This window comes from Symphalangus syndactylus, chromosome 1 (genome assembly GCF_028878055.3).
Source record: "Symphalangus syndactylus isolate Jambi chromosome 1, NHGRI_mSymSyn1-v2.1_pri, whole genome shotgun sequence".
NCBI classification, from domain to species: Eukaryota; Metazoa; Chordata; class Mammalia; order Primates; family Hylobatidae; genus Symphalangus; species Symphalangus syndactylus.
In genome coordinates this window covers 85848498-85875346 of record NC_072423.2, presented here as the reverse complement: position 1 = coordinate 85875346, position 26849 = coordinate 85848498, and the positions used below count along the sequence as shown (strand labels likewise).

Here is a 26849-nt window from a genome sequence, read left to right as displayed (position 1 = left end):
TTCTTTCCAGAGAATACACATGTATATTTTAAACTATTAAATATAAAGCTTAATGGGGTGGGTGATTATTTTTTTAAGTTATAAATTAACATTTTAAAAAGGTGAAATGATTATTTTTGGCTTATGTATGCCATTGTATCAGAGACAAAGGAAATTTGAGTAACATTTATTTGACTATATTCAAATATATATTCTTATGTTCAAATGTAAATGAAATATATTCTTATGTGTTTTTTTTCCCTGGTCACTGCCTATTTGGTCTATTTAAGCTGTTTAGTGTATAATGCTGTGTACTTAAACAGGGCCCTGCCAGAAGCTTCAGGATCTTCAAAAATTGGGGGAAATCCACAATGTATACATGTATCAAAACATCACATTGTATCCTATATATATATATACAATTGTTATTTATCAATTAAAAAGAAAATAAAACCTTTAATAAGTAGTGTTGACCTTGTAGCCTACACTTTAAGAACTGCTAACCTAAGATAACTGAGTATGGTCCTTAGCATGTAGTAGACAATTGGTACATGTTTAATGGATGAATCAATAAATGAATGATTCAGAAAAAAACAAAGACAGAAACAAAACAGAAAGCTGAAGCTTTTCACACACTGGTTAACTGAATCCTGAAGATCACAGCGGTACTATCACAATTTCATAGGTGGGGAAATCAGGATGGGAGAAGACCAATGGCTTGTTCAAGCACTTTCAGTTGCTTCCAAACAGTTTGTCCTCTGATTCCTCTCTCCCTTTCTTCAAAATGGAAAAACAAAACAAAACAAAACCCGAAAAGATCCCTGAAGTCTCAAAGCCATTGGGATGATATTTAAAGACTGGTCTGAGTTCTCGTTTGGAGAGGCATCGAAGAACCACTGACAATCATAATTGCTACTGGTGACACACGTTTGCGGACAGAAATGCAAAGTTGCCATCTTGTAAAATGTAAAATGATACCAGTTATCACCCTTACTTTGTAGAGCGAGAAACCTTAGAAAATTCAGGCCCAGGGCAGGGAATGGGCCTATCTGGAAGTCACTTAAGCACGTTACAGTTTCAGGCCAGCGTTAGGAACAGGCAAAGAATCGCAGAACCCCAGCATTTCAAGAGACCTTGGCCCTCTCTTCTAACTACTGACCTGCAGCAGGAATCCTTGGCGTGTTCCCCTTCAGTGATAAGGAGACACTGTCTCCCAGGACAACCAGCTAGATCCTAATGGCTGTTAGACAGTCCTTCCTGATTTGAAATGAAACCTGAGGTGGGACTTGGGGCCAGGGGTGGGTGGATGGATGTGGGATCTTGTCTCCCCAATAAACATTGCTGTTAACAGCCCGCACCTTCTTCTCCTGATGTCCCAGGAGACAGGGAATTACCTGAAGTTGTAGCCTGGGGACACGCTGCTCTTCTCAGAAACGCTGTCGAGCCGGGTGAAGGAGTATTTGGGGATGCACTGGTCCCAGGCCTTGTCCAAGTCGCACACCCAGCCGATCTTAATGCCCAGAACGCCCCCCTGAAGAAACGGGCCGGGTATGAGCTTTCCCCTCGCCCTCTGACTCCCTGCACTGGGCCAGGGTGGGGTTGGGGTGGAGGTCGTGACAAATGATTTCCTCCCATCCTCCAGGTGGGAGACGGAGGCAGGGAGAACGGAAAGTGACGTGTCATATGCCGCTCATTAAAGAAGTGCTGTGATGGCCGGGAGCGGTGGCTCACGCCTGTAATCCCAGCACTTTGGGGGGCCGAGGCGGGCGGATCACGAGGTCAGGAGATCGAGACCATCCTGGCTAACTCTACTAAAAATACCAAAAATTAGCCAGGCGTGGTCCCAGTTACTCGGGAGGCTGAGGCAGGAGAATGGCGTGAACCCGGGAGGCGGAGGTTGCAGTGAGCCGAAATCGCGCCATGCACTCTAGCCTGGGCGACAGATCCTAATTTTGGGATCTTCAGTCCTTTAGCTACAATGCAGGAGAAAGTGGCCACAGGTCTACTTTCCCATCGTTTGGGGCTTACTACAGATCTAAGGTCTCTCCCTGAGGTGAAGTGTGAAGATGGGAGTGAGAAACTGAGGCTTCAGAAAGGTGGGCTCGGCCAGGGCGGGGGGCAAGACCGCTCTGCGCGGGGAGAGCAGAAAGGATTCAGGCACAAAGCCAGGCCTGGGATGCTTCCACCAGGTGGCGCTGTCTCGCGGAGGCTCCTGGCCAGTGCCGGCCAAAGGGCCCTGAAATCTGGGTAAGGGCTGAAGTTGGGGAGTTTGGGGTCGCGGAAGAGTGGCTAGGTCCTCACCGTGCGAGCCAGTTTGGCAAAATCCTGCCCCGCAAACTTGACCACGTCCCCTACCCGCAAGATGGGGCAGAAAGGGTCCTTGTCCGGGTGGAAGCGGCAGGTCTTCATGTCCCTGGCTGTCAGGTTGGGAAGGAGGTTTCCCCTGGGGAGGAGCAGAGAGAGAGGTCAGCCCAGGGTTCATGGGAAGATCGGCTTGTGCAATCTCTCCCCGCCTTCCGGAGCCTCAGGGCCCTCCACGCCTAGGGGGGATCTGAGCCCTCAGCCTTCATCTAGACCTCGCAATCTCCCTTCCCTCTTTCCTTTCCCTGCATCTTTCTGGTGCCCCATCACCCCCTTCCCTGTATCAGGGTGATGTATGTCGGTGACTAATCTCCAGCTGCCAGGCTGGGAGTTCGGGAGGGCAGGAATCATTCCTGGTTACTCTGTGTGTTTTTTTTTTTTTTTTTTTTTTTTTTTGCGGAGTCTCGGTCTGTTGCCCAGGCTGGAGTGCGGTGGCTGATCTCAGCTCACTGCAGCCTCCACCTCCCAGGTTCAAGTGATTCTCCTGCCTCAGTCTCCCAAGTAGCTGGGATTACAGGTGTGCGCCATGGCGCCTGGCTAATTTTTTTTTTTTTTTTTTTTGTATTTTTTTGTAGAGACGGGGTTTCACCATGTTCGCCAGGCTGGTATCAAACTCCTGACATCGTGATCCACCCATCTCAGCCTCCCAAAGTGCAGGGATTACAGGCGTTTGCCACTGCGCCTGGCCTAGTGCACTTCTGTAGTGACTGGCATTGCCCTCTGCACATGGCCAATGCCCACCAAGTAGCTGTGGAATGAATAAGTCAATGAATGGGGGCTGAACTGACTAAGAGAAAAGGGATTTCCACACATGGGCTAGATGTGGGGAAAAAGAAATGGGACGAGACTGAAAGGGTTTCAACCGTTGAAGGCATCCTCGACCCAGGACTAGGCCTAAGTTGTCCCTCTCCTACCCCAAGCAAAACTCCCGTTTGGGTCTGAGCCCCAAGGCGGGGAGGCTGGCAGAGAAACTGACCCCAAATTTCACCTGATCCTCAGTGGCCAAGGCCCGCTGGGAGATTGGGAATGGAAGCCCCAGGGAGATGGGTCAGCAGAGCAAAAGTGGGAAGAACTGTGGCGAGGGGGCATCTCCACTTCCTTGAAAACAGGTTGGCAGGGCTGGGGGCGCCTGCATCTTGGCTTTAGGGAAGAAGTGGGGACTCACTTCTCAAAGTTGAAGAGGGGGAAACGGATGCTGTTCTTGATGAAAATAGTGAAGTTCTCAGCTTCCATCATGATGGGCCTGTGGGTGAGCACAGGAGGCCTTAGCTTTCCAGGAAGAAGAGGAGGAAATGAAGGCTTTCACCCCAGGGCGACCTTTCCTGGGGGGTGCCTCCAAAGGGAGACCTCTTATAGATAAAGGGCACTTTGAGAGCGGACCATAGGAAGGGGCTGTCTGTGCCTGAGCGTCAGAGCGGGAGGAGGAGGCAGGTGGGTGGGCTGGGGAAGATGATACCCTGGGCCTGAGGTCACCTCCCACACCAGGAAGGGTCAACACCAGAGAGAGCCACAGACCCTCCTCAAGCTCAGAGACACACGGCTCCCACATGGGCAAAGGGAAGCTGAGGTGGGGGCCTGTCTCCTCCCAACTGGCTTGGAGCCTTACGTTTCCACCGTGTCCACTTCCGTGGGGCACCAGCCCTGGATCTCACAGGTCTGGAGCACAGAGCTGTAGTTCACGCAGCGGCCAGTGAGGATCCCTAAAGTGAGAGCCACAGCTGCTGGGTGGCTGCCTGCCCTTTGCTCCTCTCCCTTCCCTTCCTCCCTCTTCCCTTCCTTCCCCCCAATCAGGGACCCTGGCAAGTGGCGGAAAAGAACCGGCAGGGAAAAGGGAGCTGACTTCTCTCCTGCTGCTTCTCCTGAGCCCCAGACCCAGCCAAAGGGAGGTGACAGCCTTTCTTTCATGTACTCCGAACCCCAGCAACCCTGAGGACCCCTCTTCTTCTTGCTCTTCCTTCCTTGCCTCTGAGTCTGTGCTGCAGCTGTTCCTTCTGTCTGGAATGCACTTTTTGAAGCCCCCTCTGTCCTGCCAAATCCTATTCATCTTCAGGGACCATCCCAAATGTCACCGCCTCAAGGAAACCTTTGGGTACCGTCTACCCAGAAGCAATCTCTCCCCTTCCCCCAGGCTCCACAGTCCTTTGTACCTCCTGGACAGCACATGCCACTTCAAGCACCCCTGTCTGTCACCACCATCCCAGACTGGGAACTCCTCTGGGGGCAGGGCCCATGCCACCTTTGTAGCACCCGCTGGGTGTGGCACCCAGGGAGCATCTGTAAATGCCAGCAGAATGACATGGAACAGGCTGGTTCCCACTCCCTCTCCAACGACGGGCTCTCCCCCATGGGTCCCACTAACACTTGGGATTGTGGGGTGGGGAAGGGGCTGGACTCACCCCCGCCTGGGAAGTGCTCAGGCCCGCATTGGCTGTCTGATACACAGCGGTATTTCTCCTCACTCTGTGGGCAGACGGGTCACAGGTTGGTGAAGGACACTGTCCTGGCCTGGTGAGCCCCTCGGCTCCCACAACCTCCCCACAACCAGCAACCTCAGGAGGGTGGAAGTCCCAGGTCCCAGCTGCAAGGCCAGACTTGGGGCCTCTGCTCATACCCCGCCCCTCCCTGCCACCACTCCCACTCCCACCAACATTTTCAGCCTTGACCTGCTTCACCCAAACTCTCTCCTCCCCTCACCTCTGGGCAGAATCCTTGCATCTGATTTTCAGTAACAATCATCTTGGTGATGATGACAAAGACCGAGGTGCCCTTGCGGGGAGAAGAAGGGAGAGAAAAACATCCAGCAGTCCCAATCTGTGAGACAGGGACTATAATTGATTATCCCCACTCTACAGATGAGGAAAGCGAGGCTTGTGTCTAGTGACTTGGCCAAGGTCACAGGGCTGGTGAGGGGCAGAGCTGGCTCTTTGCAGCCACCCACATGGCCCCCTTCCCCCGTGTGTGTTGTCCTTGATTGCATTACAAGTTGTGGCAGAGCCTGGAGAGGAATCCAGCTTTCCTGATGCCTCGCACCGCAGGCCCAAACTCCCGCACAGCACTCAGCTGCTGGGGGAGAGTTCCTCTGGATTAGTGACATCATGGATTCTAGTTTGGGAATTCCATGGCACTCTTTGCTCGCTTTCTCCCTTCCAACCTGCCCAGCGTCTGGGCATCCACATGCCTCTCTGGGTAGGGGGACCATACCTGAGGTGGCGTCACATAATCAGACACATCCATGACCCTGTTGGCGTACAGTCCGGAGCCCTTCACCTTGGTTACCACCGAGGACTCAATGGCTGTGTCCCGTACCTGGTATGCCTTCTCGTGCAAGAAAACCCACCTGGAGCAGGAGAGCATAAATGAAGAGAAAGAGAGGAGTCCATAGACCCGGCAGACAGAAGGTGGGAGAGGACACCTTCCTGCCAACACTTGGCCATGCCTGGCAGGGTGTGCCGGTGTTTCCTTCTGGAGGTGTGAGACCTAGAGTGAGCCCTTGGTTGACTTAGAATAGCATTTCTCCACCTTTTGTCCCATTACTGCCCCTCAGGTGCCTTTCTAGACATTTTCTCCCCTAGTGGTCCCCCCCTCCATGAAACTCTGATATCACAGATATCTGTTTATGTACTGTATGCAAATTTGTGCTTTATGAATAAAAAGAGTGAGAACCAATTTTCGCCTCCTCGGGGGCCATATGGCCCCATTGAGAATGCATGGCTCAAAGTCATTCCATGCTGCTGATGGGGGCCACTTCTCTGGCAGGCACCCAGGAGACAGAAGGACAGAGGATCCCAGGCCTCTGCTTCCGTGCATTCCAGCCTTGGCCCACGGCTGTACCCTAATGCCCAACACAAAGTAGCTCAGTAAACAAATCAATAAAGGTCCTTGGGAGCTGGGTGCTTGGCAGAATCTATCTGCCCAGGTGTCAGATGAGAACAGAGGAGGAAGTGGGGACAGCGGCTGAGCTTTTACCTGGTAGGTAAAGGAGTTGGGTTGAAGGTGGGGGGCTGGGGGGAAAGAGGAGGAGTCTGATCTTATTCCTTGGATTGTGCTGCCACCCAGTGGTCATTTACCTGTACTGGCTCCTTCCTGCAGCTTTAAGCCATTATGGGACCACGTGGATGAGGCCTTCCCTTCTTCCATCCCTACCTTCCTTCTCAGACTTTCCCGGCCTTGAGCAAGAAGGGCCTGCAGATACTTACTGGCAACTCGTGCCTCTGCTTTCCTATAAAGTGCCTGCCTTTCCATTTGAAATCGCCAATCACAGCCCTCAAGGCTGAAGTCCCCGCTCAGCCTCACTTAATCCCACACTTCCAGCCTTTGGCAAGATTGCCTTTGTTCCTGATGGCACACTGGGAGGTAAGATGCTGCCACCATCCCCATTCGACAGATGAGAAAACCTCATCAAATACGTTTAGAAAATGCCATGCAACCTTCCTCCCTCCCCGAGAAACATACAATGTAAACAAATAAATACATCTGTTACATTTTGTTAACCTCACTGTCTCTCAATCTTATTTGACCACAAAAGGCAGTCTTGGAGAAATACTGGTGACCTCTCACGGAACTGAGGAGCACACTTTTGGAAATGCTGGGTGAGGGCATTTTCTGCTTCTAACCAGGGTGGCACGAGGTTGGAAAACCACACCAGATGGAGGTGAGTGGAAGGAATTTGAGACTGTGTAGCCCAGAGAAGACAAAGCCGTAGGAGTTAGAGGCTGGGAAGCTGCAGAGGCAGGAGCTGGGCTGACCTGAGGATTCTATAAGGAGGTGGGTGAGGACTTCAATCCCAGAACTGGCTGCTGCGGGAAGTCACCACATGTGTGCCACACGTCTGGGAAGACTCCAGGACAGCGTGTTGCTCACCTGGCAGGTGTGCTGAGAGGAGGCCCCTTCCTCAGGTGGAGGTTGGACTGAATGATCTCTGGGGTCACCTACTGTTGGAACATGCAAAGAGCAGCAGCTCCCAGAACGTACTGGGGGTCCCAACCACTTATAGTTTGGACACCACAATTCTATTTACTGCAAACCCCAGCGGATATTTGCAAGTGGCTCTTTGTTCAGTTTTCAGTGAGAGGGTTTGGCGTTATCCCCATCATGGGTCTTCCTTTGCTCACTGGAATCTTTTTTTCTTTTTATTCTAATTTAAGTTTAAATTTTTGATAAATAAATACTATTTATTATTATTATTTGAGACAGGGTGTCACTCTGTTACCCAGGCACTGGCACCATCTCGGCTCACTGCAACCTCTGCCTCCTGGGCTCAAGTGATTCTCATGCCTCAGCCTCCTGAGTAGCTGGCACCACCACGCCTGGCTAACTTTTTTGTTTTTAGTAGAGACGGGGTTTTTCCATGTTGGCCAGGCTGGTCTCAAACTCCTGGCCTCAAGCGATCTGCCTGCCTTGGCCTCCCAAAGTGCTGGGATTACAGGTGGGATCCACCATGCCCAGTCTTATTTATTATTGTTAAGTAATAATTGTATGTATTCATGGGGCACAATGTGGGTGTTTTGATATGCCTATACCTCGTGGCATGATTATGTCATGCTAATGATCACATTTACTACCTCATATATTTATCATTTTTTTGGTAGTATTTCTTGAATGATTTCTTGAGCAGGAGAGAAAGGGTGTAGTCACAGCACCGGCATATGGCTTTAAACCCGTTACCTGTTTTCCTATTGCTGCTTTAGAGCAGGCAGGCGGCATCCTGATTAATGCACCACTTAGAGTGACTTGCATGCTTGTAAAATGCTCTCATGCACACCGCCTTCTATGGGGCTTTGTGGTGCTGCTTTATCTCCCAGCACTTTTCTTTTCTTCTTTTTTTGGAAGGGGAGGGGTTTCATTCAGATTTCACAAGGAAGTATGCCTCACGTACAGATAGAAATCCCATCTGCCAAATTACATCCTAGCAGAAGAGAAGGGAGCCTCCCTGTCACGGAAACCCAAATGAGCATTATTAGCTCACAGCCTGGGGCCCTGCAGAGTGACGAGAGTGAGGTCTGGGGCCTAGGCTCTCTGCTTCCAGCTAAGATGGCTGTTGGCCGCAGCTGTACATTCGCAGAGCGCAAACTGTGGTCTAAACACACCCTTCTGGAACCGAGCCTCAATGTGCCTAGCCACAGAATAGTCATATTTCTCAGTGTCGACCTAAGGAAATGGTTTTCTGAGGCCCCTGCCCTGCGTCCTTAAAGTCCAGGAACATTTGGAGATTCGGAGTTCAGATTACTATTATATAACCAATGCGGCACTCGCTAAGCTGAATCTTTCACTACATTCTTACTGAGACAGCTTCGTTATTACTTTCATGTCATGAATGAGGAAACTGAGGCACAGAGAGGGTGCTAACTTGCCCAGGATTTCACAGCTGGTATGTCGGCTCTAACCAGACAACCTGCTCCAGACCACTCACAGCCCCTTCACTCGAAGGTCTCTAGCTGTGTCCCAGCTCAAAGCCGGGCCATGCTGGCCCCCTGAACAGGACCCTGTGCTTTTCCTACCAGCTCCTGCTCCATCACCAGTGAAAGCACCTCCTGGCTTAGGATAGTCTCAGGAGGAAAGAGCCGAGGACTCCAAGGAACAATCAACCAATCTCCTACCTCCTCCTCCTCCTTCAAGGCTCCTTCTTGTGCCCAGTGGGGCGGAGAGGCCACATTAGAATTCTCTCTCTGACTTAAATAACAAGTGGAAGAATTTCAATGGCCTCACGGGGCCTCAGGATGTCATCAAGGCAGCTAGAAAGAAGGGGATGCTTCATTTCCAGAACGGAGGGGCTGCGTCTGTCTCTGGAGGCCAGGGCTCAGGAGCTAGGGCAGGCCTGAGCCTTCAATTCTTGGCATTTACTCTGCTGCTCTGACTATTTTCTTCTCGCATTCATGGTTTATTATTTATAGAGCGGAAGGCGTGTGGCAGCTCCTTGGCAGGTGGGATGTGCAGGAGAGAGGCCAGAGCCGCGCCCCAGCACCCTCCCATCCGCCCCCAGAGAGTAAAGGAGGAGGCTGGGGAGTGGGTGTGAAGAGTGCACGCTGTGTGTGTGGGAGGAGGAGAGGGGTCTCTTAGGAAGGTGTGAGCTGGGCAGAGGGAAAGGGGGAGGGGTGATGGTTGGGTCTTTGTGAAGTAGTCACAGTTGCCATCTATTACTGAGTCACCATCTCCGAAAGGCACTTCACATATGTTACCTCCCCTCCCTATAACTCTCAGGGAGGAGGTATTCCTAAATCCATTTTACAGATATGGGGACTGAGACTTTGAGACGTAAAGTCACTCTTAGGAGGCCCTCTCCTAGTTGGTGTCAGAGCCAGGCTTCTAACCAAGTGCTCTATGTTCCATATTGGGGGAGAGGGCAGGCAGGAATGAGAGTCACTCCTCTCTCTGGACCAGGATGACTGGTCCAGATGGGGCATCCGGCCAGGCATGGTGACTCATGTTGTAATCCCTGCACTTTGGGAGGCCGAGACAGGTGGGTCACTTGAGGTCAGGAGTTTGAGACCAGCCTGGCCAACATGGTGAAACCCCATCTCTACTAAAAATACAAAAATTAGCCAGGCGTCGTGGCACACGCCTGTAGTCCCAGCTACCACGGAGGCTGAGGCAGGAGAATCGCTTGAACCCAGGAGGCGGAGGTTGCCGTGAGTCGAGATTGCGCCACTGCACTCCGGCCTGAGGGACAGGGCAAGGCTCCGTCTCAAAAAAAAAAAAAAAAAAAGATGGTGCAGCGCAACAGTTCTTCCCACCATAACAGCTCTTCCCACCATATCAGTCACTTAATTGTGCTGACAAGGTGCCTCACAGTGATACCCTGGGCTGAGGATGGAGTGGAGAGCCAAGAAGGTAGGATTCCAGATCCTTCTCTTTAAACCAGAGCAGCTCCTCCCTTTCACCTGCTTTATGTATTGAACTCCCACCTAAGATCTGAAATGAGACTGCATATTGTGAACCAAAGCATGGGGCTGTACAGATGGCAAGTTTATGGACTGGGTCTTGTATGAGGGAGGAACAGGGCAGGCAGGGCAGGGCTGTGACAGGGTCAGAGGCTCCAGCAGCCACCAGTGACCCTTCAGGGCAATGGGGCATCAAAGGCCTGGCAAGTCCCTGGCCTCCTAGTTTGCAAGGAGGCAGCTTCCTCCAGGAAGGCCCTGGAAATCAACCTCAGGCCAAGCACAGGCTATTGCTTCCAGGGACTCAGATCCCAGGGATTTCCTTCAACTTCTCAGGTCCCCACAGAATCCAGAATGGAGATGGGCTCTCGGGAAGTCCCACTCCACAGAGGCAAGTGGGGATTACCACCTGGACCCAGAAAACATGTGAGAAACATCAAGTAAGTCCAGGCCTCTCTGTGTGCCCTGGAGTGGGTAAAGGAAAATAGTGATGAAATGGTGTCAACTACAGACAAGCAGCTGAGGGCGGGGTGAGAATGTATGCGAGATGACCAGGTGGTGTGTTGCTGAGTAGGTCTCAGAGAAATGATGGGCTCATGTTAGGCAGAGTCTAGGTTGTCGACCTGGTTGGGATGATGGGGAAGAGATTGAAGTATCAGTGAAATATTAACACTATAGCCTTAAAAATCCCTTCAAATTCGATTGGGTCCAAGCCGCTGTCACCTCTCTCCATAAACTGCCTCGTAGCAGGTTTTCCTGCACCCACTCCTACTCCCTCCGCTTCCAGGCGAATCAGCCCGGGTGCTCTTCCCAACTCAGATCTCATCGTGTCTGTTTCTCTCTCTCAAACTCACGTGTGCACAGACACAAAAGTGCACACAGACACATGGGTTAAAATGCTCCCATGGCTTCTGTTTTTTCATCTCCTGTAAAAAAAAAAAAAAGCCCTCTAAGGGTGTCTGAGGTCCAGCCTCTGTGTGTGTTCCCATCTACCGTACACCACCCTCACTCACTTCTGCTCCCTCGGCTCCAGCCACAACGACCTTCTTTTCTTTCCCCTGTTTGCCAGGCTCCTTCCGTTTGCAGAGGTGGGTTTCTCTGCCCTGAACTCTCTTCCTTCCCTCTTTCACTTGGGTTGCTCTTACTCATCCTTCGGGTCTTGACTAAAATGTCACATCTCCAGAAAACCTTCCCTTACTCCCTGACCGGGCCAAACACCTTCACAGAAGTGGCTCTCCTATAACTGTGCACCTCCAAGCCACAGTTGACATTTCACATTTGTAGAGATCATCAGATGAATGCTATCTCTTGCCTTCCACTGTAAGCCCCACGAGGGCGAGGACCCTGTCTGCTTCTGCCCACCATTCTGTCCTCAGTCTACAGTGCCTGGCATACAGAGATGCTGGTACATTTTTGCTAAATTAATGATGGTGGACTCATGAAGTCACAACGTGCATGGGTTCACATACACCGAGATGGGACTCAGGTCAGGGGGCTGGGCTGCAGAGGGCACCGATGTAACTGGAAGGCAGTGTCCCGTGGGGAGCTGTCAGGCTAGGAGATGGATGGGGTTGGAAATTAAGATGCCAAAGAGCTTCGCACACTCGCTCCAGCAGGCTGGGCTCCAGCCCTGAGGACTGGAGGATTCGATCTGATCATGATGAGACAGAGACAAGGGCAGTGGGGGCTGAGCGGGCTGGTCTAGGAGCCCACTCTCTCCCCCATCAATCTCTGCCTGGAGCCAGTGGAGCCAGGCCAGATGGGGAATGTGCTGAGCCAGCTTTTGCACTCACCTAGGCCAACATACCATCTTGTGGCTATAAACAACCACAGCATTGAATATACACGTGAACACAGAACATTTAAGAACCAACTTTGAGCCAAGCTCTAGAGATGCAGACAGCGAACATTTGCAAACCTCGTATCTCACAAAACCTCAACATTGGAAGGGATTTTGTGGCCATTTAATGCTATTCCAAAGCTTGAATCCCTTTTCTAAAATCTCCCAAAGGAGCGCTGGATGGTGCAGCCTTTTTACAATACCTGCCCACTGAAGCCTACCAGGGCTTGCCCAGCACACAGAGGGAAAAATCACCTAAAAAGTCACATCTAGCCACCTTTCCCTCCACACCCTCACATAAACTTCAACTTTTCAGACAAGCAGGTTTGCATGCAGCTTCAGCCCACAGGCACACAGGATTCTCCTTTGACCTGCTTGAACTAACTCCTGACAGTCAGTGGCTTGCTGCCTCAAATGCAAAGACCCATTGTCTGAAAGAACAGCATAAGATTGGAGACCCGCATGCCAGGAAAGAAAATCTTTGAGGTTTCTGCCTGTATTTCCTGGTGCCCACCAGTGTGTGGAAATGACCACAAGAAGGATAGGACCTGCATTCTTCCCCAGCCATTGTCTGCTCCACAGCCCTTTGTGTACGTGCGTGCGTGCGTGTGTGTGTGTGTGTGTGTGTGTAGGTGTGTGCTTCCAGGTGGTAGGGGCTGAGAGGGGATGGTTGCACCTTCCTGGCTCTTAAGCAACTCCTAGGATGGGTTACATGGAATAGGGTCAAGGAACTTATGGGAACTTATGCCTTTTGACAAAGAGGAGCATTTCTAGATTCCTGGGGAGGGAGCTGCACTACGTTCAGGAAAGCTCCTTTTCTCCTTGGCCCCTCTTCCCTTGGGCCTGTGTTTGTTTCTTCATCAAGGGGCAGTTCCCTCTTTGTCCTCCCGTTCAAGAGCAGAGGGCTTCTCCCTTGCCCTTCTCTCTCTCACCATCTCACCCATCCATGCCAGAAGGAAACTCCTCATTCTAAAATGGATCCAGTTCTCTCTTTCCCTCCCGGCCACCAACTTGATCAACCTGCCACCACCCCCTTGTCTCAGTGCCTTCCCTTCCCTATTCCTGTGCTGTATTGTCTTTTTGAGACCCCGAAGAATTGACTGAGGGGAATTCGAAGATGTGGGAGGGGGTCTGCCTGTTCTCTTGTTGGGGAGATGAGAGCAGGGAGGGTGCAGATGGAGCTCCTGAGCCCTCCCTCGGTGGAGGGCAGTGCCGGGGCAGGGACCCTACTCCTCCGAGCGTGTGTCTTGAAACCACTCTCAACTCTGGAGGATGAACTGGGAAAAGAATTCATCTGGGTGAATTCAGGTCCTAGGTGGGGGAGCAGAGGCCAGTCTTTAAGACTCGGCTCCACAGAAAAAACTGTTTCTCCCAGGAGGGGAGGAGCTCAGGAAGCTGGATGGTAGCACCGAGGCAGGAGGGTGAAGATGGGATGCCAGGCAGCCCACCCCACCAGGGACCTGAAGGGCCACAGACTCACCCTACAAAGTAGGAGATGATCAGAAGCTGAACTACTCGGTTGATGATCCCGATGGTCCAGCTCTTCACAACCACCGACTTGGTGGTCTCATAGGTGAAGAAGTCAGATATGCAGTTCATGCTGAGAGAGTGCTCAGGTGACACTCAGAAGGGGGCCCAGTGGTGGCCTCAGGAGAGGGAGGTCCTACAGGACAGGGAGATGAGATCACGACCTGGAGGGGGCAGCTTAGAGGGGTCGGAGGAATGGGGAGCCTGTCCCTTTAAGCCAGGCAATCCTAGTCAGGTTCTCTCTGCTCTTGATACTCTGGCTTCCAAGAGGCCGGGACCAGGGCGGGGGACCCCCTTTTTGTTCGTCTCCACCCCACTCCCCTGTGATGTCACAGCAGGGGTGGGGTCTCCAATCCTGGGCTCCTGATTGCCTGGGATGTAGCTGGCTGGAGCCCTCTGGGACTAATGTTTTATCTGCACTCTGTCTACTGTTTCTGTTCTGTTCTCTTCTGCAGCATCCTCATCCCAGCTCACCAGCTGCTCACGCTCTCCCTAAAGCCCCTTGCAATTTCCCATCCCCCAGTCACCTAACAACCTGCCTGAGCTAAGGACCCCTTCATTCCTGAGTGTCTGCCAAATTCCACCCAGTTCTGCAGCCGTCTCCTCCTTTCCTGAGTTGCCCCCGGTGGCATGGGTCAGGGGGAGAGGGTCTCTTGAAAGTTTTTCTGGGTCTTCTGGGGTGTGATGAGTAAAGAGTCACATATTTCTAACTCCAGTTGGTAATGAGCTTCGCTCTACCTGTAGCATAGCAGTTAGCACTTCTTTTTTTTGTTTGTTTTGCTTTTTTTTTATTATTATAGTTTAAGTTCTATGGTACCTGTGCGCAACATGCAGATTTGTTACATATGTATACATGTGCCATGTTGGTGTGTTGCACCCATTAACTCGTCATTTACATTAGGTATATCTCCTAATGCTATCCCTCCCCACTCTGCCCACCCCATGACAGGCCCCTGTGTGTGATGTTCCCCACCCCGTGTGCAAGTGTTCTCATTGTTCATTTCCCAACTATAAGTGAGAATATGCAGTGTCTGGTTTTCTGTCCTTGCGAAAGTTTGCTCAGAATGATGGAGTCCAGCTTCATCCGTGTCACTGCAAAGGACATGAACTCATTCTTTTTTATGGCTGCATAGTATTCCATGGTGTATATGTGCCAACTTCTTCTTTTTTTTAAAACTGTCAGTTTATTTATCAAAATCATTTGTTAGATTATGTTTTCCTGAAAGGTTGGGGCTGGGTTTTTTTTTCTTTCTTTCCTTCCCTTCCTTCCTTTTTTTTTTCTCTTTCTTTCTTTCTTTTTTTTTTTTTTTTGACAGAGTCCCACTCTGTCACCCGGGCCAGAGTGCAGTGGCACCATCTCAGCTCACTGCAACCTCTGCCTCCTGGGTTCAAGTAATTCCTGTGCCTCAGCCTCCTGAGTAGCTGGGATTATAGGCACCCGCCACCATGCCTGGCTAATTTTTGTATTTTTAATAGAGACGGGGCTTCACCACGTTAGCCAGGCTGGTCTCAAACTCCTGACCTCAAGTGATCTCCCCACCTTGGCCTCCCCAAGTGCTAGGATTACAGGTGTGAGCCACCGCTCCTGGCCGGGGATGTTTTCACCTTGTTCAAGTTTCCTCAAATCCGAGAAGTGTGCTAAAGTAGTAATAGGCCCTTAATATCTATTTATTAAACCCAGTTGAATTTATTTTGCTAGATAATGCTGGAATAGCCACTACTCAGAGGTTAAAGCTATGAGTTCAGGGGAGAAGGGTGCATTCCTGTTGTCTCTTACCCCAGGAATGAGTTAGCAAGCTGATGTACTGATTGTCAGGGAAATCTTGAGTTTACATATTCTGTATTAATGTCTTCATGTAGGACACATATCAATAGTCATTGTGAACATACAGTCACTGTGATTATGACAGAAGATAACTGGACTGGTGGTGTTAAGGAGGTCTGGGTCCTAGCCTTGTTGCCAACGCACTGAGACCCTGGGCAACTCACTCCCCTTTGGCTCTCAGTTTTCCCATCAGTAAAAGGAGGTTGGGGTAGAAAAACTAAAACATCTTTTCCAGGTCTGGTCTCTGATGTTGCAAAATGCACTCTGGGATTATACGGGGGAGACCTGGCTTCCGCAACCCCAGGATGATATGGTTTCAAATCAGTTCTGGCTCCAAGGTGAATCTGACATCAGGACTTGAACTGGATACGGCCGTTTGCCAGCCTCTTGGAGGTACCTATAATTTTCGGTTAGGGATGTGAAAATTTTGGGTGTAGACAGTGAACTTGACAGTTCAGCCAGAAAGCAGTGCACCCACCATGACACCAACACCCGCATACTCTCCGCAGCCAGTGGGAGTGGTCGTTTCTTCCCACAACTGTTCAAATACTTTTCTTCTTGTCCCATAGACTCCTTTCCATGACACAGAAACTATTTTGCAGAGAAACGGGCACGCACCATTCCAATACACACCCCCACCCCACCCCACCCTTGTACTAAGTCTGATACAATAAAACTACACAATTTCTCTTTAGTATCTAGTTTCGACTGAAGAAGCGTCTGTAGTTTCTAAAGATCCCTACACACATTTTCTAGGCGATTCCAGCCGGGTGAGAGAGGCTTCACGGCAACCACCCTTCCCTCAGGTCCTCCAGAGTCGCTGACGCTCTATGCGACTGTCTCGCAGGCGGGCCCGGCTCGCGTCTCTCTAGCCAGCTCGTCTTCTCTATGGCCTGTGCGCGGCTTCCGGTGGCGGGACGCGGGGCCGCGCACGCGGGAAGAGCTTCCCCGGTGTCCCCCCCATCCCCCGCCCCGCGCCCCCCCGCATCCCCCCAGAGAGCCCACCTCCCGCGCCGGGGCCCTCGCGAGGCTGCAGCCTGAGGAGGTAGGTAGTGGTCGTCCCCCGGTCCCTGGAAGGCAGGGGCCCCGCTCCCCCACGGGACGCTCGACATGGACCATTCCGCGTTCGAAACCGCGGGGAGCTGGCGAATCCATTCTGTGGGGCGGGGGTGAACCGTGGGTCTGGGGCCGCGGGGTGGTGGGAGCGGTGCGAGGGAAACCCTGCACTCTGAGCTGGATTGGGGCGCGTGCGAGGTGCGGACTCCGGGCAGACCCTGGGGTTCCGCTGCTCGTTGCCATGGCTCCCGCCGGAGCGGCCAGAGCGGGCGTCGGGTTGGGTGTCAGCGGTATTCCAGGCCCGGTTCTCCACCCGGGCCTGGGCCTGGACCCTCGGGCACTGCAGCGTCCGTCTGTAGATTTCCAGGCAGAGGAAATCCTGAGACATCCAGGCGCAGTTGGGAGTTGCTACCTGGCTCCATCCGTGAGCACAGCGAGGTGCTGCCTTTCATGCTTATCTGTCTTCCTCTTGAATTCAGATTCCCAACCTGCTGAGCATCCGCACACTCACTGAGGAGTTGGGGCCCAGCTCCCAGTTTACTTGGTTTCCCTTGTGCAGCCTGGGGCTCTGCCCAGGCCACCACAGGCAGGGATCGACATGGCAGAAACACTGGAGTTCAACGACGTCTATCAGGAGGTGAAAGGCTCCATGGTGAGAATGGCTTGGACAGTTGATACAAGTAGAGAGAAGGAAGGAGGGTAGAGTTTTTGTTCATTAATGAGAGCTTGCTTTAGTAACGTTATTTTGGAAAAAGAAGACTCAGTATAATGTATACCTCGTGTCTCCCCCAACACAAGGCAATACTGAGACATAGTCTCAGAGTTATAGGGACCGTATATGCTGTTCAGTTCCCAATTCCTGTTTTACAAATGAGGAAACTGAGAATCTGTTAAAGGTTCTAGATACCAGAGTCTGGTTTAGAATCTAGACTCCTTGGCCCCCTCAGCTGTTGCTCCTGCATTGATAATCTGGCCAGTCCACTTGCAGCAAGAATGTGTGTTAGGTAGAGCTGTAGAACCCAGGACATGCTGTGTACTGTCTCCATGCATCTGGGCCTGCTTTTCTTACAGAATGATGGTCGACTGAGGTTGAGCCGCCAGGGCATCATCTTCAAGAATAGCAAGACAGGCAAAGTGGACAACATCCAGGCTGGGGAGTTAACAGAAGGCATCTGGCGCCGTGTTGCTCTGGGCCATGGACTTAAACTGCTTACAAAGAATGGCCATGTCTACAAGTATGATGGCTTCCGAGAATCGGTGAGATGTCCCATGGCTGTAAACCTCCTTTTTACTGCATCATCTTATTTTAATCTTCTGGAGACTCGATGTTCCTTCCTCATGTAACCCTGTGATTGCTAGTTTGGGCTCCTTAGAGCAGGGCTGTGACGCCATCAGGCAATCAGTGTTTGGCTTTGAGCGTTGAAGTCTTGTGAATTTCTGTGTGCCTTGACTCCAGAAGATTTTCTTCTGTCTTGATTTAGACAGTAGTTTCTGCCTGTGGCTTTTATCAAGGTTCAGAATCTTAGCTTGATGTCTTTTTGTGTGTTTTTTTTTTTGGGACAGGGCCTTGCTCTGTCACCCAGGCTGGAGTGCAGTGGCGCAATCTCGGCTCACTGCAGCTTCCGCCTCCTGGGCTCAAGTAATCCTTCCACCTCGGCCTCCTGAATATCTGGTACCACAGATGCTGAATATCTGCCTCCATGCGCAGCTGATTTTTCATAATTTTTGGTAGAAACGGGGTTTTGCCACGTTACCCAGTCTGGTCTTGAGCTCTCAGACTCAAGGGATCGCCCACCTTGGCCTCCCAAAGGGTTGAGATACAGGCATGAGCCATTGTGCCTGGCTAGCCTGATGTCTTAAAGTGTGGGGTTTTGTTTTCCAGTTTGAACTGCTTGAGTTAAAGGCTTTATTTGATTTTAATTTCCACTTTCATTAAAGTAATACCTATACAAAGTTTATAAAGTCAGATGGCCCATAACCAGGAATGTCAGATCCAGTGGCTAGAAGCAACCTCTTTAAACAATCTTTTAAACCATGAGCTGGGTTGCTAAGTCAGCATGGATTTCTTATAAAGCCTATTTGCGGCAGTTTCTCAGAAATAGATAATCCCAGGACATTCAAGTCGGTGTTAAGCCCACCAGGGTTTACTGGGATTGTGTCTTCTTCCCTCCACCCACAGGAGTTTGAGAAACTCTCTGATTTCTTCAAAACTCACTATCGCCTTGAGCTAATGGAGAAGGACCTTTGTGTGAAGGGCTGGAACTGGGGGACAGTGAAATTCGGTGGTGAGTCGTGGGGAAGACTGAGATTTGGGGGGGAAGATAGGGTGAAGGGTTTCAGCCTTTTACTTGTTTTGCTTTTTTCCCTCTGCCACTGTCTCTGATTTCCTATCTGTGTGCATGTTCATCATGTGTTTATTGAGTACCTACAGTATACTGGGCACTGAGCTTGGGGTTGGGGTTACAGTCTAAACAGGCTAACCCCAGTATCCTGTCTCTGTGGAACTCAGTTTGGTGGGAATATTGCTTATGCAGACTTAAGGGGAGGAGCTTGTGGCTGGATAAGCCCTTTCCTCACAGGGCAGCTGCTTTCCTTTGATATTGGTGACCAGCCAGTCTTTGAGATACCCCTCAGCAATGTGTCCCAGTGCACCACAGGCAAGAATGAGGTGACACTGGAATTCCACCAAAACGATGACGCAGAGGTGTCTCTCATGGAGGTGCGCTTCTACGTCCCACCCACCCAGGAGGATGGTGTGGACCCTGTTGAGGTGAGGCTTCCCCTGGTTGCCTTGGCAGCAGATGGTGCTGAGCAGGCGTTGGCTGGCCTGGGAGCAGGGCCTGCTGCTTGGTTACCAGTGTGTGCTTTTGCAGGCCTTTGCCCAGAATGTGTTGTCGAAGGCGGATGTAATCCAAGCCACGGGAGATGCCATCTGCATCTTCCGGGAGCTGCAGTGTCTGACTCCTCGTGGTCGTTACGACATTCGGATCTACCCCACCTTTCTGCACCTGCATGGCAAGACCTTTGACTATAAGATCCCCTACACCACAGTACTGCGTCTGTTTTTGTTACCCCACAAGGACCAGCGCCAGATGTTCTTTGTGGTAAGCAGAAATCCCTATGGCCGGATAATCCTGGTTTTTGCCTAAGTGTTAAGTAGATGGATCTCACTGGTGTGCAGAATTCTATGCTTGTTAATTGCAAGTTGTTGTAGAGTGTCAATTAGTACTCTTCCTTACTAGATCAGCCTGGATCCCCCAATCAAGCAAGGCCAAACTCGCTACCACTTCCTGATCCTCCTCTTCTCCAAGGACGAGGACATTTCGTTGACTCTGAACATGAACGAGTGAGTGTCTCCCTGGACTCGTTTTCTGCCACTGTCCAGGCAGGAGACAGGTGTGCCATTAGAAGGCAGTAGTGTTGTGACCTCACCTTGCTTTCTTTGTAGGGAAGAAGTGGAGAAGCGCTTTGAGGGTCGGCTCACCAAGAACATGTCAGGATCCCTCTATGAGATGGTCAGCCGGGTCATGAAAGCATTGGTGAACCGCAAGATCACAGTGCCAGGCAACTTCCAAGGGTGAGAGTATGGGCCTGGGATCCTGCCCTGCCTGGGTATGGGAAATGCCGTGTCTCCTTGGTAAACCCTTCCTGAGATGGGAATGCAGCCTGTTAGAGGCCTGGATGGGACCTTGTGTCACAACAGGTGTCAGCGCCTCTGTCAGAACAGCTCAGTGAGGTTTACTAAGTCGAGGACATGAGCATGCGTGTCGCTGCTGCTAGATATGCCCTTTACCTCTGCTGAGGTTGGCACTAACCAGGCTCCCTGCACCCTCTGTCAGGCACTCAGGGGCCCAGTGCATTACCTGTTCCTACAAGGCAAGCTCAGGACTGCTCTACCCACTGGAGCGGGGCTTCATCTATGTCCACAAGCCACCTGTGCACATCCGCTTCGATGAGATCTCCTTTGTCAACTTTGCTCGTGGTACCACTACTACTCGTTCCTTTGACTTTGAAATTGAGACCAAGCAGGGCACTCAGTATACCTTCAGCAGCATTGAGAGGTGAGAACCTCCACCTGTCACTTCCTGGGCATCCTGGTCCCGAGTCAGCTTTGTCTAGGAAGGCTGGCATGGCCTGGGGCACTCTCCAACCCTGGAGCAGAATTTTTCTTTTGCTACATCAGGATTTGGTCCTTTTCCCTGGAGTGCTCAGACTTTAGAAACCTCTCCATTGCTTTCTTTCTGGTCATTAAAAAACAAACAAACAAACTTTTTCCGTATTCTGAAAGCTATATGTCTTCACTACTGGTCTTTTTTCTCCTCCACTCCTCACCATGATGGAAATGCTATCTCTTTCTTTCCTGGAATGAGCTTTGTGCCTGAGAACATAGCAGCTAATGTTTATTGAGTGCTCACTGTGGACTAAATGTTTTATAAGCATCTTCACGTGTAATCCTCATATCAACCTTGTGAAGTATGAAAAAAGATGACCACATCCCCTGCCCCATACTTACTCCCCTCTGGTAAACAGGTGCGAACCCCTTCCTGCCTTTTCTTTCCCAGAGCTCTTCAAAGCCATGCAGTTCTTTCAGGACTAATGTCTGGCTCTGGCTCTGCCTTATTGCTGTCCTCTGGGGGTTTCTAAGCCGTTGGGTTGGGTAGCATAGTCAAGACCTCCAGTCTCCACAGTGTACCCCAGCTCATGGAATCAGAACATTGTTTAGTCTGCCCCTGTGTTGGCACTACCTCTCTGGTAACATGGTGCATGTCTCCTCACAGGGAGGAGTATGGGAAACTGTTTGATTTTGTCAACGCGAAAAAGCTCAACATCAAAAACCGAGGATTGAAAGAGGTACTTCTGTGTCGGGAGGATGAGACCCTCTCCTGGTCTTTCTGTAGGGGAGAAAGGGGTGGAGATTTTTTCCGGCTTCTTTTTCACTCTTTCTTCTCTTCTTACCCTTATAGAAAAAAGAGGTGCGTGTGACCCTTTCCCCCTCCTGGTGCAGGTTTCCTCTGCATGACCTTAGACCAGTCTATGCAGCCCCTCAGGAGCCCCCCGTGGGGCTGGGAGAGGGAGGGGCTTGGGGCTTGGACTAACCCAGTTGGCAGGAAGTACTTGGGCGTAGGCCCTGCACGTTGGCTGTGTGTGGACAATCCAGCCCCAGGTCTTCTGGGAGCTGCTGCTCTGACTTGACAGGCATGGGGGTGTGCTTTTGAGTGTGCAGGGATTCTGGCTCGAGGGTGAGTTGGCCCCACTGTGAACTCTTCCCTGGCTAGGGCATGAACCCAAGCTACGATGAATATGCCGACTCTGATGAGGACCAGCATGATGCTTACTTGGAGAGGATGAAGGAGGAGGGCAAGATCCGGGAGGAGAATGCCAATGACAGCAGCGATGACTCAGGAGAAGAAACCGGTGGGTTAGCCTCTGTGCTGAGCACGAGGATGGTCAGACGCTCCTCGCTGTGGCCCGGGCTGGACTCACCCTTGGGCCAGAGCTGGGTGCCTGGGTGAGGTGGGGGGATTTCCACTGGGGCAGAAGCTGATGCATCCTGTGCCCTTTTTCAGATGAGTCATTCAACCCAGGTGAAGAGGAGGAAGATGTGGCAGAGGAGTGAGTTTTGGTGGTACCTTGTGGGGATAAGATGGTGACCCATAAGCTTAAGGGACCAGAAGATTTCTGGACATTTCTCAGGTCCCAGCATTAGCTACTGACCTAGAATGGGAGAGTGACCTCCAATGCGGTGATACACGAAAATGTTTTGGAAATTGTCAAGGGCTTTGTAAGTGCAAGTCATATTTTGAAGTCACAAAAGTATAGTGGGGTCTATGGCCATACCACCCTGAATGTGCCAGTCGGGGCTGGTTCACAGTTGGATGAGGAGAGAATGGGAATGAGAGCTGGTCAAGTAAGTCATTGAATCTCAGTTTCCTCATCGGTAGAAATGCAGTAGGACCCCTGCTAAACTGGTTAAGACTTTTTGTTAGCAGTGTCAGAAATGTGACTCACTCTCACTTTAAAAGGGAACATATAAAAGGGAATTTCATAAGTTCATGTTACTGCGGAGTCTGGGGATTTAATTGGCTTCAGACACTACTGGATTCAGGCGCTCAAATCTATTTCTTCCGATTTCCTTAATTAAAAATAGGTTTACCCCATGGGGTGCCCAGTGACTCTCAGAAGCTCAGGGCAGGCTTAATCCTACTGGTTTAAAACAACACCAGAAGTGCCTCTTTTGGTGAACAGCATAGTGAACACAATGGTTACCTGCCCCTTTCTAGCCTGAGTTATTAGGATGGGCCGGGGTCTGATGGGCCAGAAATAGGCCAAGTGCCCACCCTTAGAGCCTGTGGTTGGGGTAAACCCTTCCTGAGTGGGGGCAAGGTGGTTCCCAACAGAAAATTGGGACTCTGCTCTCTTAATCCAGAAGGATTGTAAAAGAATGTCGAGCAGCAAAAAAACACCCAACAGGAGTCCACTAGTTCAGCCTGCCACATATTTATGAAAGTTTATGAAGGTGTAATGAGCAAATATTTGTGAAAGTGCCTTGAAAACTGTCCAGCAGCATACAGGTGTAAGTAAGGTAGTTGCATTTTTTGAGGAGTTTCACATATATTAGATAAGACTGTCAATTACAGGGGTAGGCACTGGGTTGGACTGAAGTTGGTTTTCTTCTTTTTGTAGTAACTGATTATCTTTTCATCAGAAGACTGTAGGGCCAATCCTTTTGTAGTTCATAAACATAATGGTTGGGTGTTACGTGCGTGTGTGAAACGTGCCACCCTCCAGCCTTGTTATGAAGTCGACACATTACCCATCTGACATGAAAAAAAAAAAAGACAAAAAAGAGTATAGGGTAGATTAAGGTGATTACTCCGAAGGAAGTGGTGAAGTGGATTTGGGCCATGTTCCAGGCATGAATGAGGCAGTGTTTCTGCCTGTGGTGTCCTGGGGATGGACTAGGACCTGGTTTGGCCACGCCCAGGGAGATCCGCTGAAGCTCATTGATTTGTTTTTCATTCATTAATTCCGATCAAGTAACCAATTGCTGTGGCTGGGTCTGGAGAGGGCATGGCTGAAGCCACCTCAGTGAATGGGAGGAAGCAGTGTTGGGAATTGGTGGTGGATACTGTCCTCTGGTCTTCCTCCCTTGCCCCTTTTGGGTGGGTATCTTTGGATTTGTTTTCCTCCTGTCCTGAGGCCGTGGGGTTCTGTCTTCCCTCCTCAAGTCTAAGCCTGGCTTGTTCTCTGGCAGGTTTGACAGCAACGCCTCTGCCAGCTCCTCCAGTAATGAGGGTGACAGTGACCGGGATGAGAAGAAGCGGAAACAGCTCAAAAAGGCCAAGATAGCCAAGGACCGCAAGAGCCGCAAGAAGCCTGTAGAGGTGCAGACTGTAGATGGGAGGGGCTGTGTGTGTTGCAGTGGGTGGGGGGCGTGGGAGGCATTCTCTTTACCTTCTCCTGTCCACCACCAGTAGGACCTGTTCTTCCTTGGGGCTGTTTTTTATAGTCAGTGATTATAGCCTTGAGGGGTATCTTCTTGGAAATTTTTCTCACTAGCCCTGAGATTAATAAGCTTCTGGAAGGTCTGAATTAGGAGATGGGCTTCTGTCCTGGTAAGCTAGGCACTGAATTGCAGAGGGGAAGGAGATACTATCCTTGCCCTTAGAGAGCTCTCGTCTCGCCTGATGCTATTTAGTCCTCCACTTTTTCTCCACGTTAAGTGATCTAAATAATTTATTTGGGAAAATGTGTGAGTTCTATGGGAAATAGCTGAAGGTATTTGGGTTCTTATGTAGGTGAAGAAGGGCAAAGACCCCAATGCCCCCAAGAGGCCCATGTCTGCATACATGCTGTGGCTCAATGCCAGCCGAGAGAAGATCAAGTCAGACCATCCTGGCATCAGCATCACAGATCTTTCCAAGAAGGCAGGCGAGATCTGGAAGGGAATGTCCAAAGAGAAGAAAGAGGTGAGTAGCATCAGAGGAGGGGTGATGCCTCTTATGGGCTGGCGAGAGGTGCTCTCTTGGGGTGGCGAGTCTCATGACTGATCGGGGAGCAGTATGAGCCGTTGGAGGGACTTTCTATATCGATTTTGCCTGCGTCAGGGGAGAGGGGAGATGGGAGAGGTCTTGTCCTTCACTGTTTTTTTCTGTGTGTGTGACAGGAGTGGGATCGCAAGGCTGAGGATGCCAGGAGGGACTATGAAAAAGCCATGAAAGAATATGAAGGGGGCCGAGGCGAGTCTTCTAAGAGGTGAGTGTCGAGAACGTGGCCCAGTCACTGCTTTTTGTGGCAGACTTTTTTTTTTTTTTAACAGGCCGAAGTTGAGCATTGGAAAGTTAAAGACAGCAGATATGCTTCTGACTGCAGTAGGGTAGTGCTTCTCAAACCTGGGTAGGCCATTGCCCAAGTATGGGTGACATGACAGGGCATTCAAGTCACTGGGGAAATATGGCCCATTTTCCTGGACCATTTTATTTGAAGGTACGGGGGAACGAAAAAAAATACTATTATGGAGTGCAGTGCACAGTTCGCATGAACTCTAAAAGATAAAGCAAGAAATGTCAAGTAGGTTTTGCATATGGGGCTGCTTTAGGCTGTGCCCTCTGATTCTTCTGGTGTACTCATGATACTCTCCCTTGGTGCTCTTCAGGCTGACACATCCATTTATGTTCAGAGTGAAATGGGCTATGTGGCTGGGATTGGGAAAGGCCTTGTTAAAGCTGGGAGAGGTTTGGTCATGGTGATAGGGGACCTGAAGGCCCAGCTCCTCTTCCCTCTTGCCAATACAGGGACAAGTCAAAGAAGAAGAAGAAAGTAAAGGTAAAGATGGAAAAGAAATCCACGCCCTCTAGGGGCTCATCATCCAAGTCGTCCTCAAAGCAACTAAGCGAGAGCTTCAAGAGCAAAGAGTTTGTGTCTAGTGATGAGAGCTCTTCGGGAGAGAACAAGAGCAAAAAGAAGAGGAGGAGGAGCGAGGTGCGGCAGGAATGTGGGGGCTGTGGGCTGGGCAGGGTGAGGGGCATGTGTGTCTGGGGTTGGTCTGTAAGAGTAATGAGTTGGAGTGGATGGTGGAATTCTGAGGTTCTGAAGGTGGGTGCTGTAGTTGGGGGCGGTAGGGAATTGCGGGCCCTTCACTGAAGAGTGGGTGGGGCACCCAGGACTCCAGCTTTTCCCTTAAGACACCTTTGGTTTTCAGGACTCTGAAGAAGAAGAACTCGCCAGTACTCCCCCCAGCTCAGAGGACTCAGCGTCAGGATCCGATGAGTAGAAACGGAGGAAGGTTCTCTTTGCGCTTGCCTTCTCACACCCCCAGACTCCCCACCCATATTTCGGTACCAGTTTCTCCTCATGAAATGCAGTCCCTGGATTCTGTGCCATCTGAACATGCTCTCCTGTTGGTGTGTATGTCACTAGGGCAGTGGGGAGATGTCTTAACTCTGCTGCTTCCCAAGGATGGCTGTTTATAATTTGGGGAAGAGATAGGGTGGGAGGCAGGGCAATGCAGGTTCCAAATCCTCATCTTACTTTCCCGACCTTAAGGATGTAGCTGCTGCTTGTCCTGTTCAAGTTGCTGGAGCAGGGGTCATGTGAGGCCAGGCCTGTAGCTCCTACCTGGGGCCTATTTCTACTTTTATTTTGTATTTCTGGTCTGTGAAAATGATTTAATAAAGGGAACTGACTTTGGAAACCATGTCCTCATGCTTGCTTTGTAGCCCTGGTGTGTTGCTCCCACTTTTATTGGTGGTGTTTACTGCTCTGGTCAGACTGAGCAGGGCCTTCCTGGCCAGCCGGGAAGCAAGTCTCGAGGTACGTCCTGTTCTGTTCCCGGCTGGACAAGCATTGGTTTTCACCCGCCTCTGCCCGGATGGGCCACCTGAGAGTCTAGAAATGAGAGCTGATCTGATTAGGAAGTCTCTCCCAGTTACACTCCATTAGCCAACCAAGCTAGGGGGAGGCAGCTCTTGGCTGCATCCTTACCTATGAGTCAAGGGTCTTCCAAGGCTTTCGATAATGAAATCAGGATTGACTGTCCTTCCCGCAGCCGGGGGAGTGGAAACCTGAGCTTGGGGAGTCGGGGAGGATGAGCGTGTGTGTAGAGTGGTGGTGGTTGCAGCCTGGTGGGGGTGCAAGAAAAGTACGGAGTATATGTGAAGCTTTTGTTCTTACGGGAAGAAGGTGGGGATACAAACTTCAGTGTAGGGAGGAACCCATGTCTGAGAAGGGGCCTAAAAGGAGATAAAGGTCACTAATGAAGAATGCAGAGCTGCCAGACTTCTTCACGGTGGCTCTAAATCTGAAATGACACAGGAGAGTGGCCACGTTGCGCGCGTTCTCAGCACTCAGGTGGTTGTACCAGGAAGCCGCTCCAGTCCGCCGGCGG

The 26849-nt window shown here is 50.8% G+C and overlaps 3 protein-coding genes and 1 non-coding gene across 6 annotated transcripts in view; 3 read left to right on the top strand and 1 right to left on the bottom strand.

Moving 5' to 3' along the window:
* The window catches only part of P2RX3 (purinergic receptor P2X 3), a 41605-nt gene extending 25350 nt beyond the window's left edge, over positions 1 to 16255 (bottom strand). For all 3 annotated transcript variants that reach the window (XM_055293614.2, XM_055293622.2, XM_055293632.2), the window contains exons 1-9: positions 16154 to 16255; positions 13535 to 13717; positions 5542 to 5677; positions 5035 to 5106; positions 4737 to 4800; positions 3947 to 4040; positions 3506 to 3583; positions 2281 to 2422; positions 1374 to 1510 (exon numbers count right to left, since the gene is read on the bottom strand). In XM_055293614.2, coding sequence (XP_055149589.2) covers positions 1374 to 1510; positions 2281 to 2422; positions 3506 to 3583; positions 3947 to 4040; positions 4737 to 4800; positions 5035 to 5106; positions 5542 to 5677; positions 13535 to 13653 — 842 coding nt within the window. In that variant the 5' untranslated portion in view covers positions 13654 to 13717; positions 16154 to 16255. The remainder of the gene's footprint in view (positions 1 to 1373; positions 1511 to 2280; positions 2423 to 3505; positions 3584 to 3946; positions 4041 to 4736; positions 4801 to 5034; positions 5107 to 5541; positions 5678 to 13534; positions 13718 to 16153) is intronic.
* LOC134736591 (collagen alpha-1(II) chain-like) lies at positions 15712 to 16976 on the top strand. Its single transcript, XM_063638735.1, has 2 exons — positions 15712 to 15799; positions 16213 to 16976. The coding sequence occupies exons 1-2, from the start codon at positions 15712 to 15714 to the stop codon at positions 16974 to 16976; spliced, it is 852 nt and encodes a 283-aa protein (XP_063494805.1).
* SSRP1 (structure specific recognition protein 1) lies at positions 16231 to 26156 on the top strand. The gene is made up of 17 exons (XM_055240292.2): positions 16231 to 16451; positions 16942 to 17114; positions 17534 to 17719; positions 18642 to 18747; positions 19042 to 19232; positions 19336 to 19566; positions 19705 to 19808; positions 19911 to 20039; positions 20302 to 20523; positions 21241 to 21313; positions 21739 to 21877; positions 22030 to 22075; positions 23718 to 23847; positions 24262 to 24432; positions 24630 to 24718; positions 25258 to 25444; positions 25665 to 26156. The coding sequence occupies exons 2-17, from the start codon at positions 17061 to 17063 to the stop codon at positions 25734 to 25736; spliced, it is 2130 nt and encodes a 709-aa protein (XP_055096267.1). The 5' UTR covers positions 16231 to 16451; positions 16942 to 17060; the 3' UTR covers positions 25737 to 26156.
* On the top strand, positions 23184 to 23286 carry LOC129461680 (small nucleolar RNA U13). Its single transcript, XR_008650653.1, has one exon. It is a non-coding gene; the product is annotated as a small nucleolar RNA U13 (small nucleolar RNA).
* Positions 26157 to 26849: the final 693 nt, after the last annotated feature.

Coding starts and splice junctions, on each gene's coding strand:
- LOC134736591 (XM_063638735.1), top strand. CDS start 15,712: ATGATATGGTTTCAAATCAGTTCTGGCTCCAAGGTGAATCTGACATCA. Junction 15,800..16,212: donor CGTTTGCCAGCCTCTTGGAG/GTACCTATAATT, acceptor CCCTTCCCTCAG/GTCCTCCAGAGTCGCTGACG.
- SSRP1 (XM_055240292.2), top strand. CDS start 17,061: ATGGCAGAAACACTGGAGTTCAACGACGTCTATCAGGAGGTGAAAGGC. Junction 19,809..19,910: donor TTGACTCTGAACATGAACGA/GTGAGTGTCTCC, acceptor CTTTCTTTGTAG/GGAAGAAGTGGAGAAGCGCT. Junction 25,445..25,664: donor AGAAGAGGAGGAGGAGCGAG/GTGCGGCAGGAA, acceptor TTTGGTTTTCAG/GACTCTGAAGAAGAAGAACT.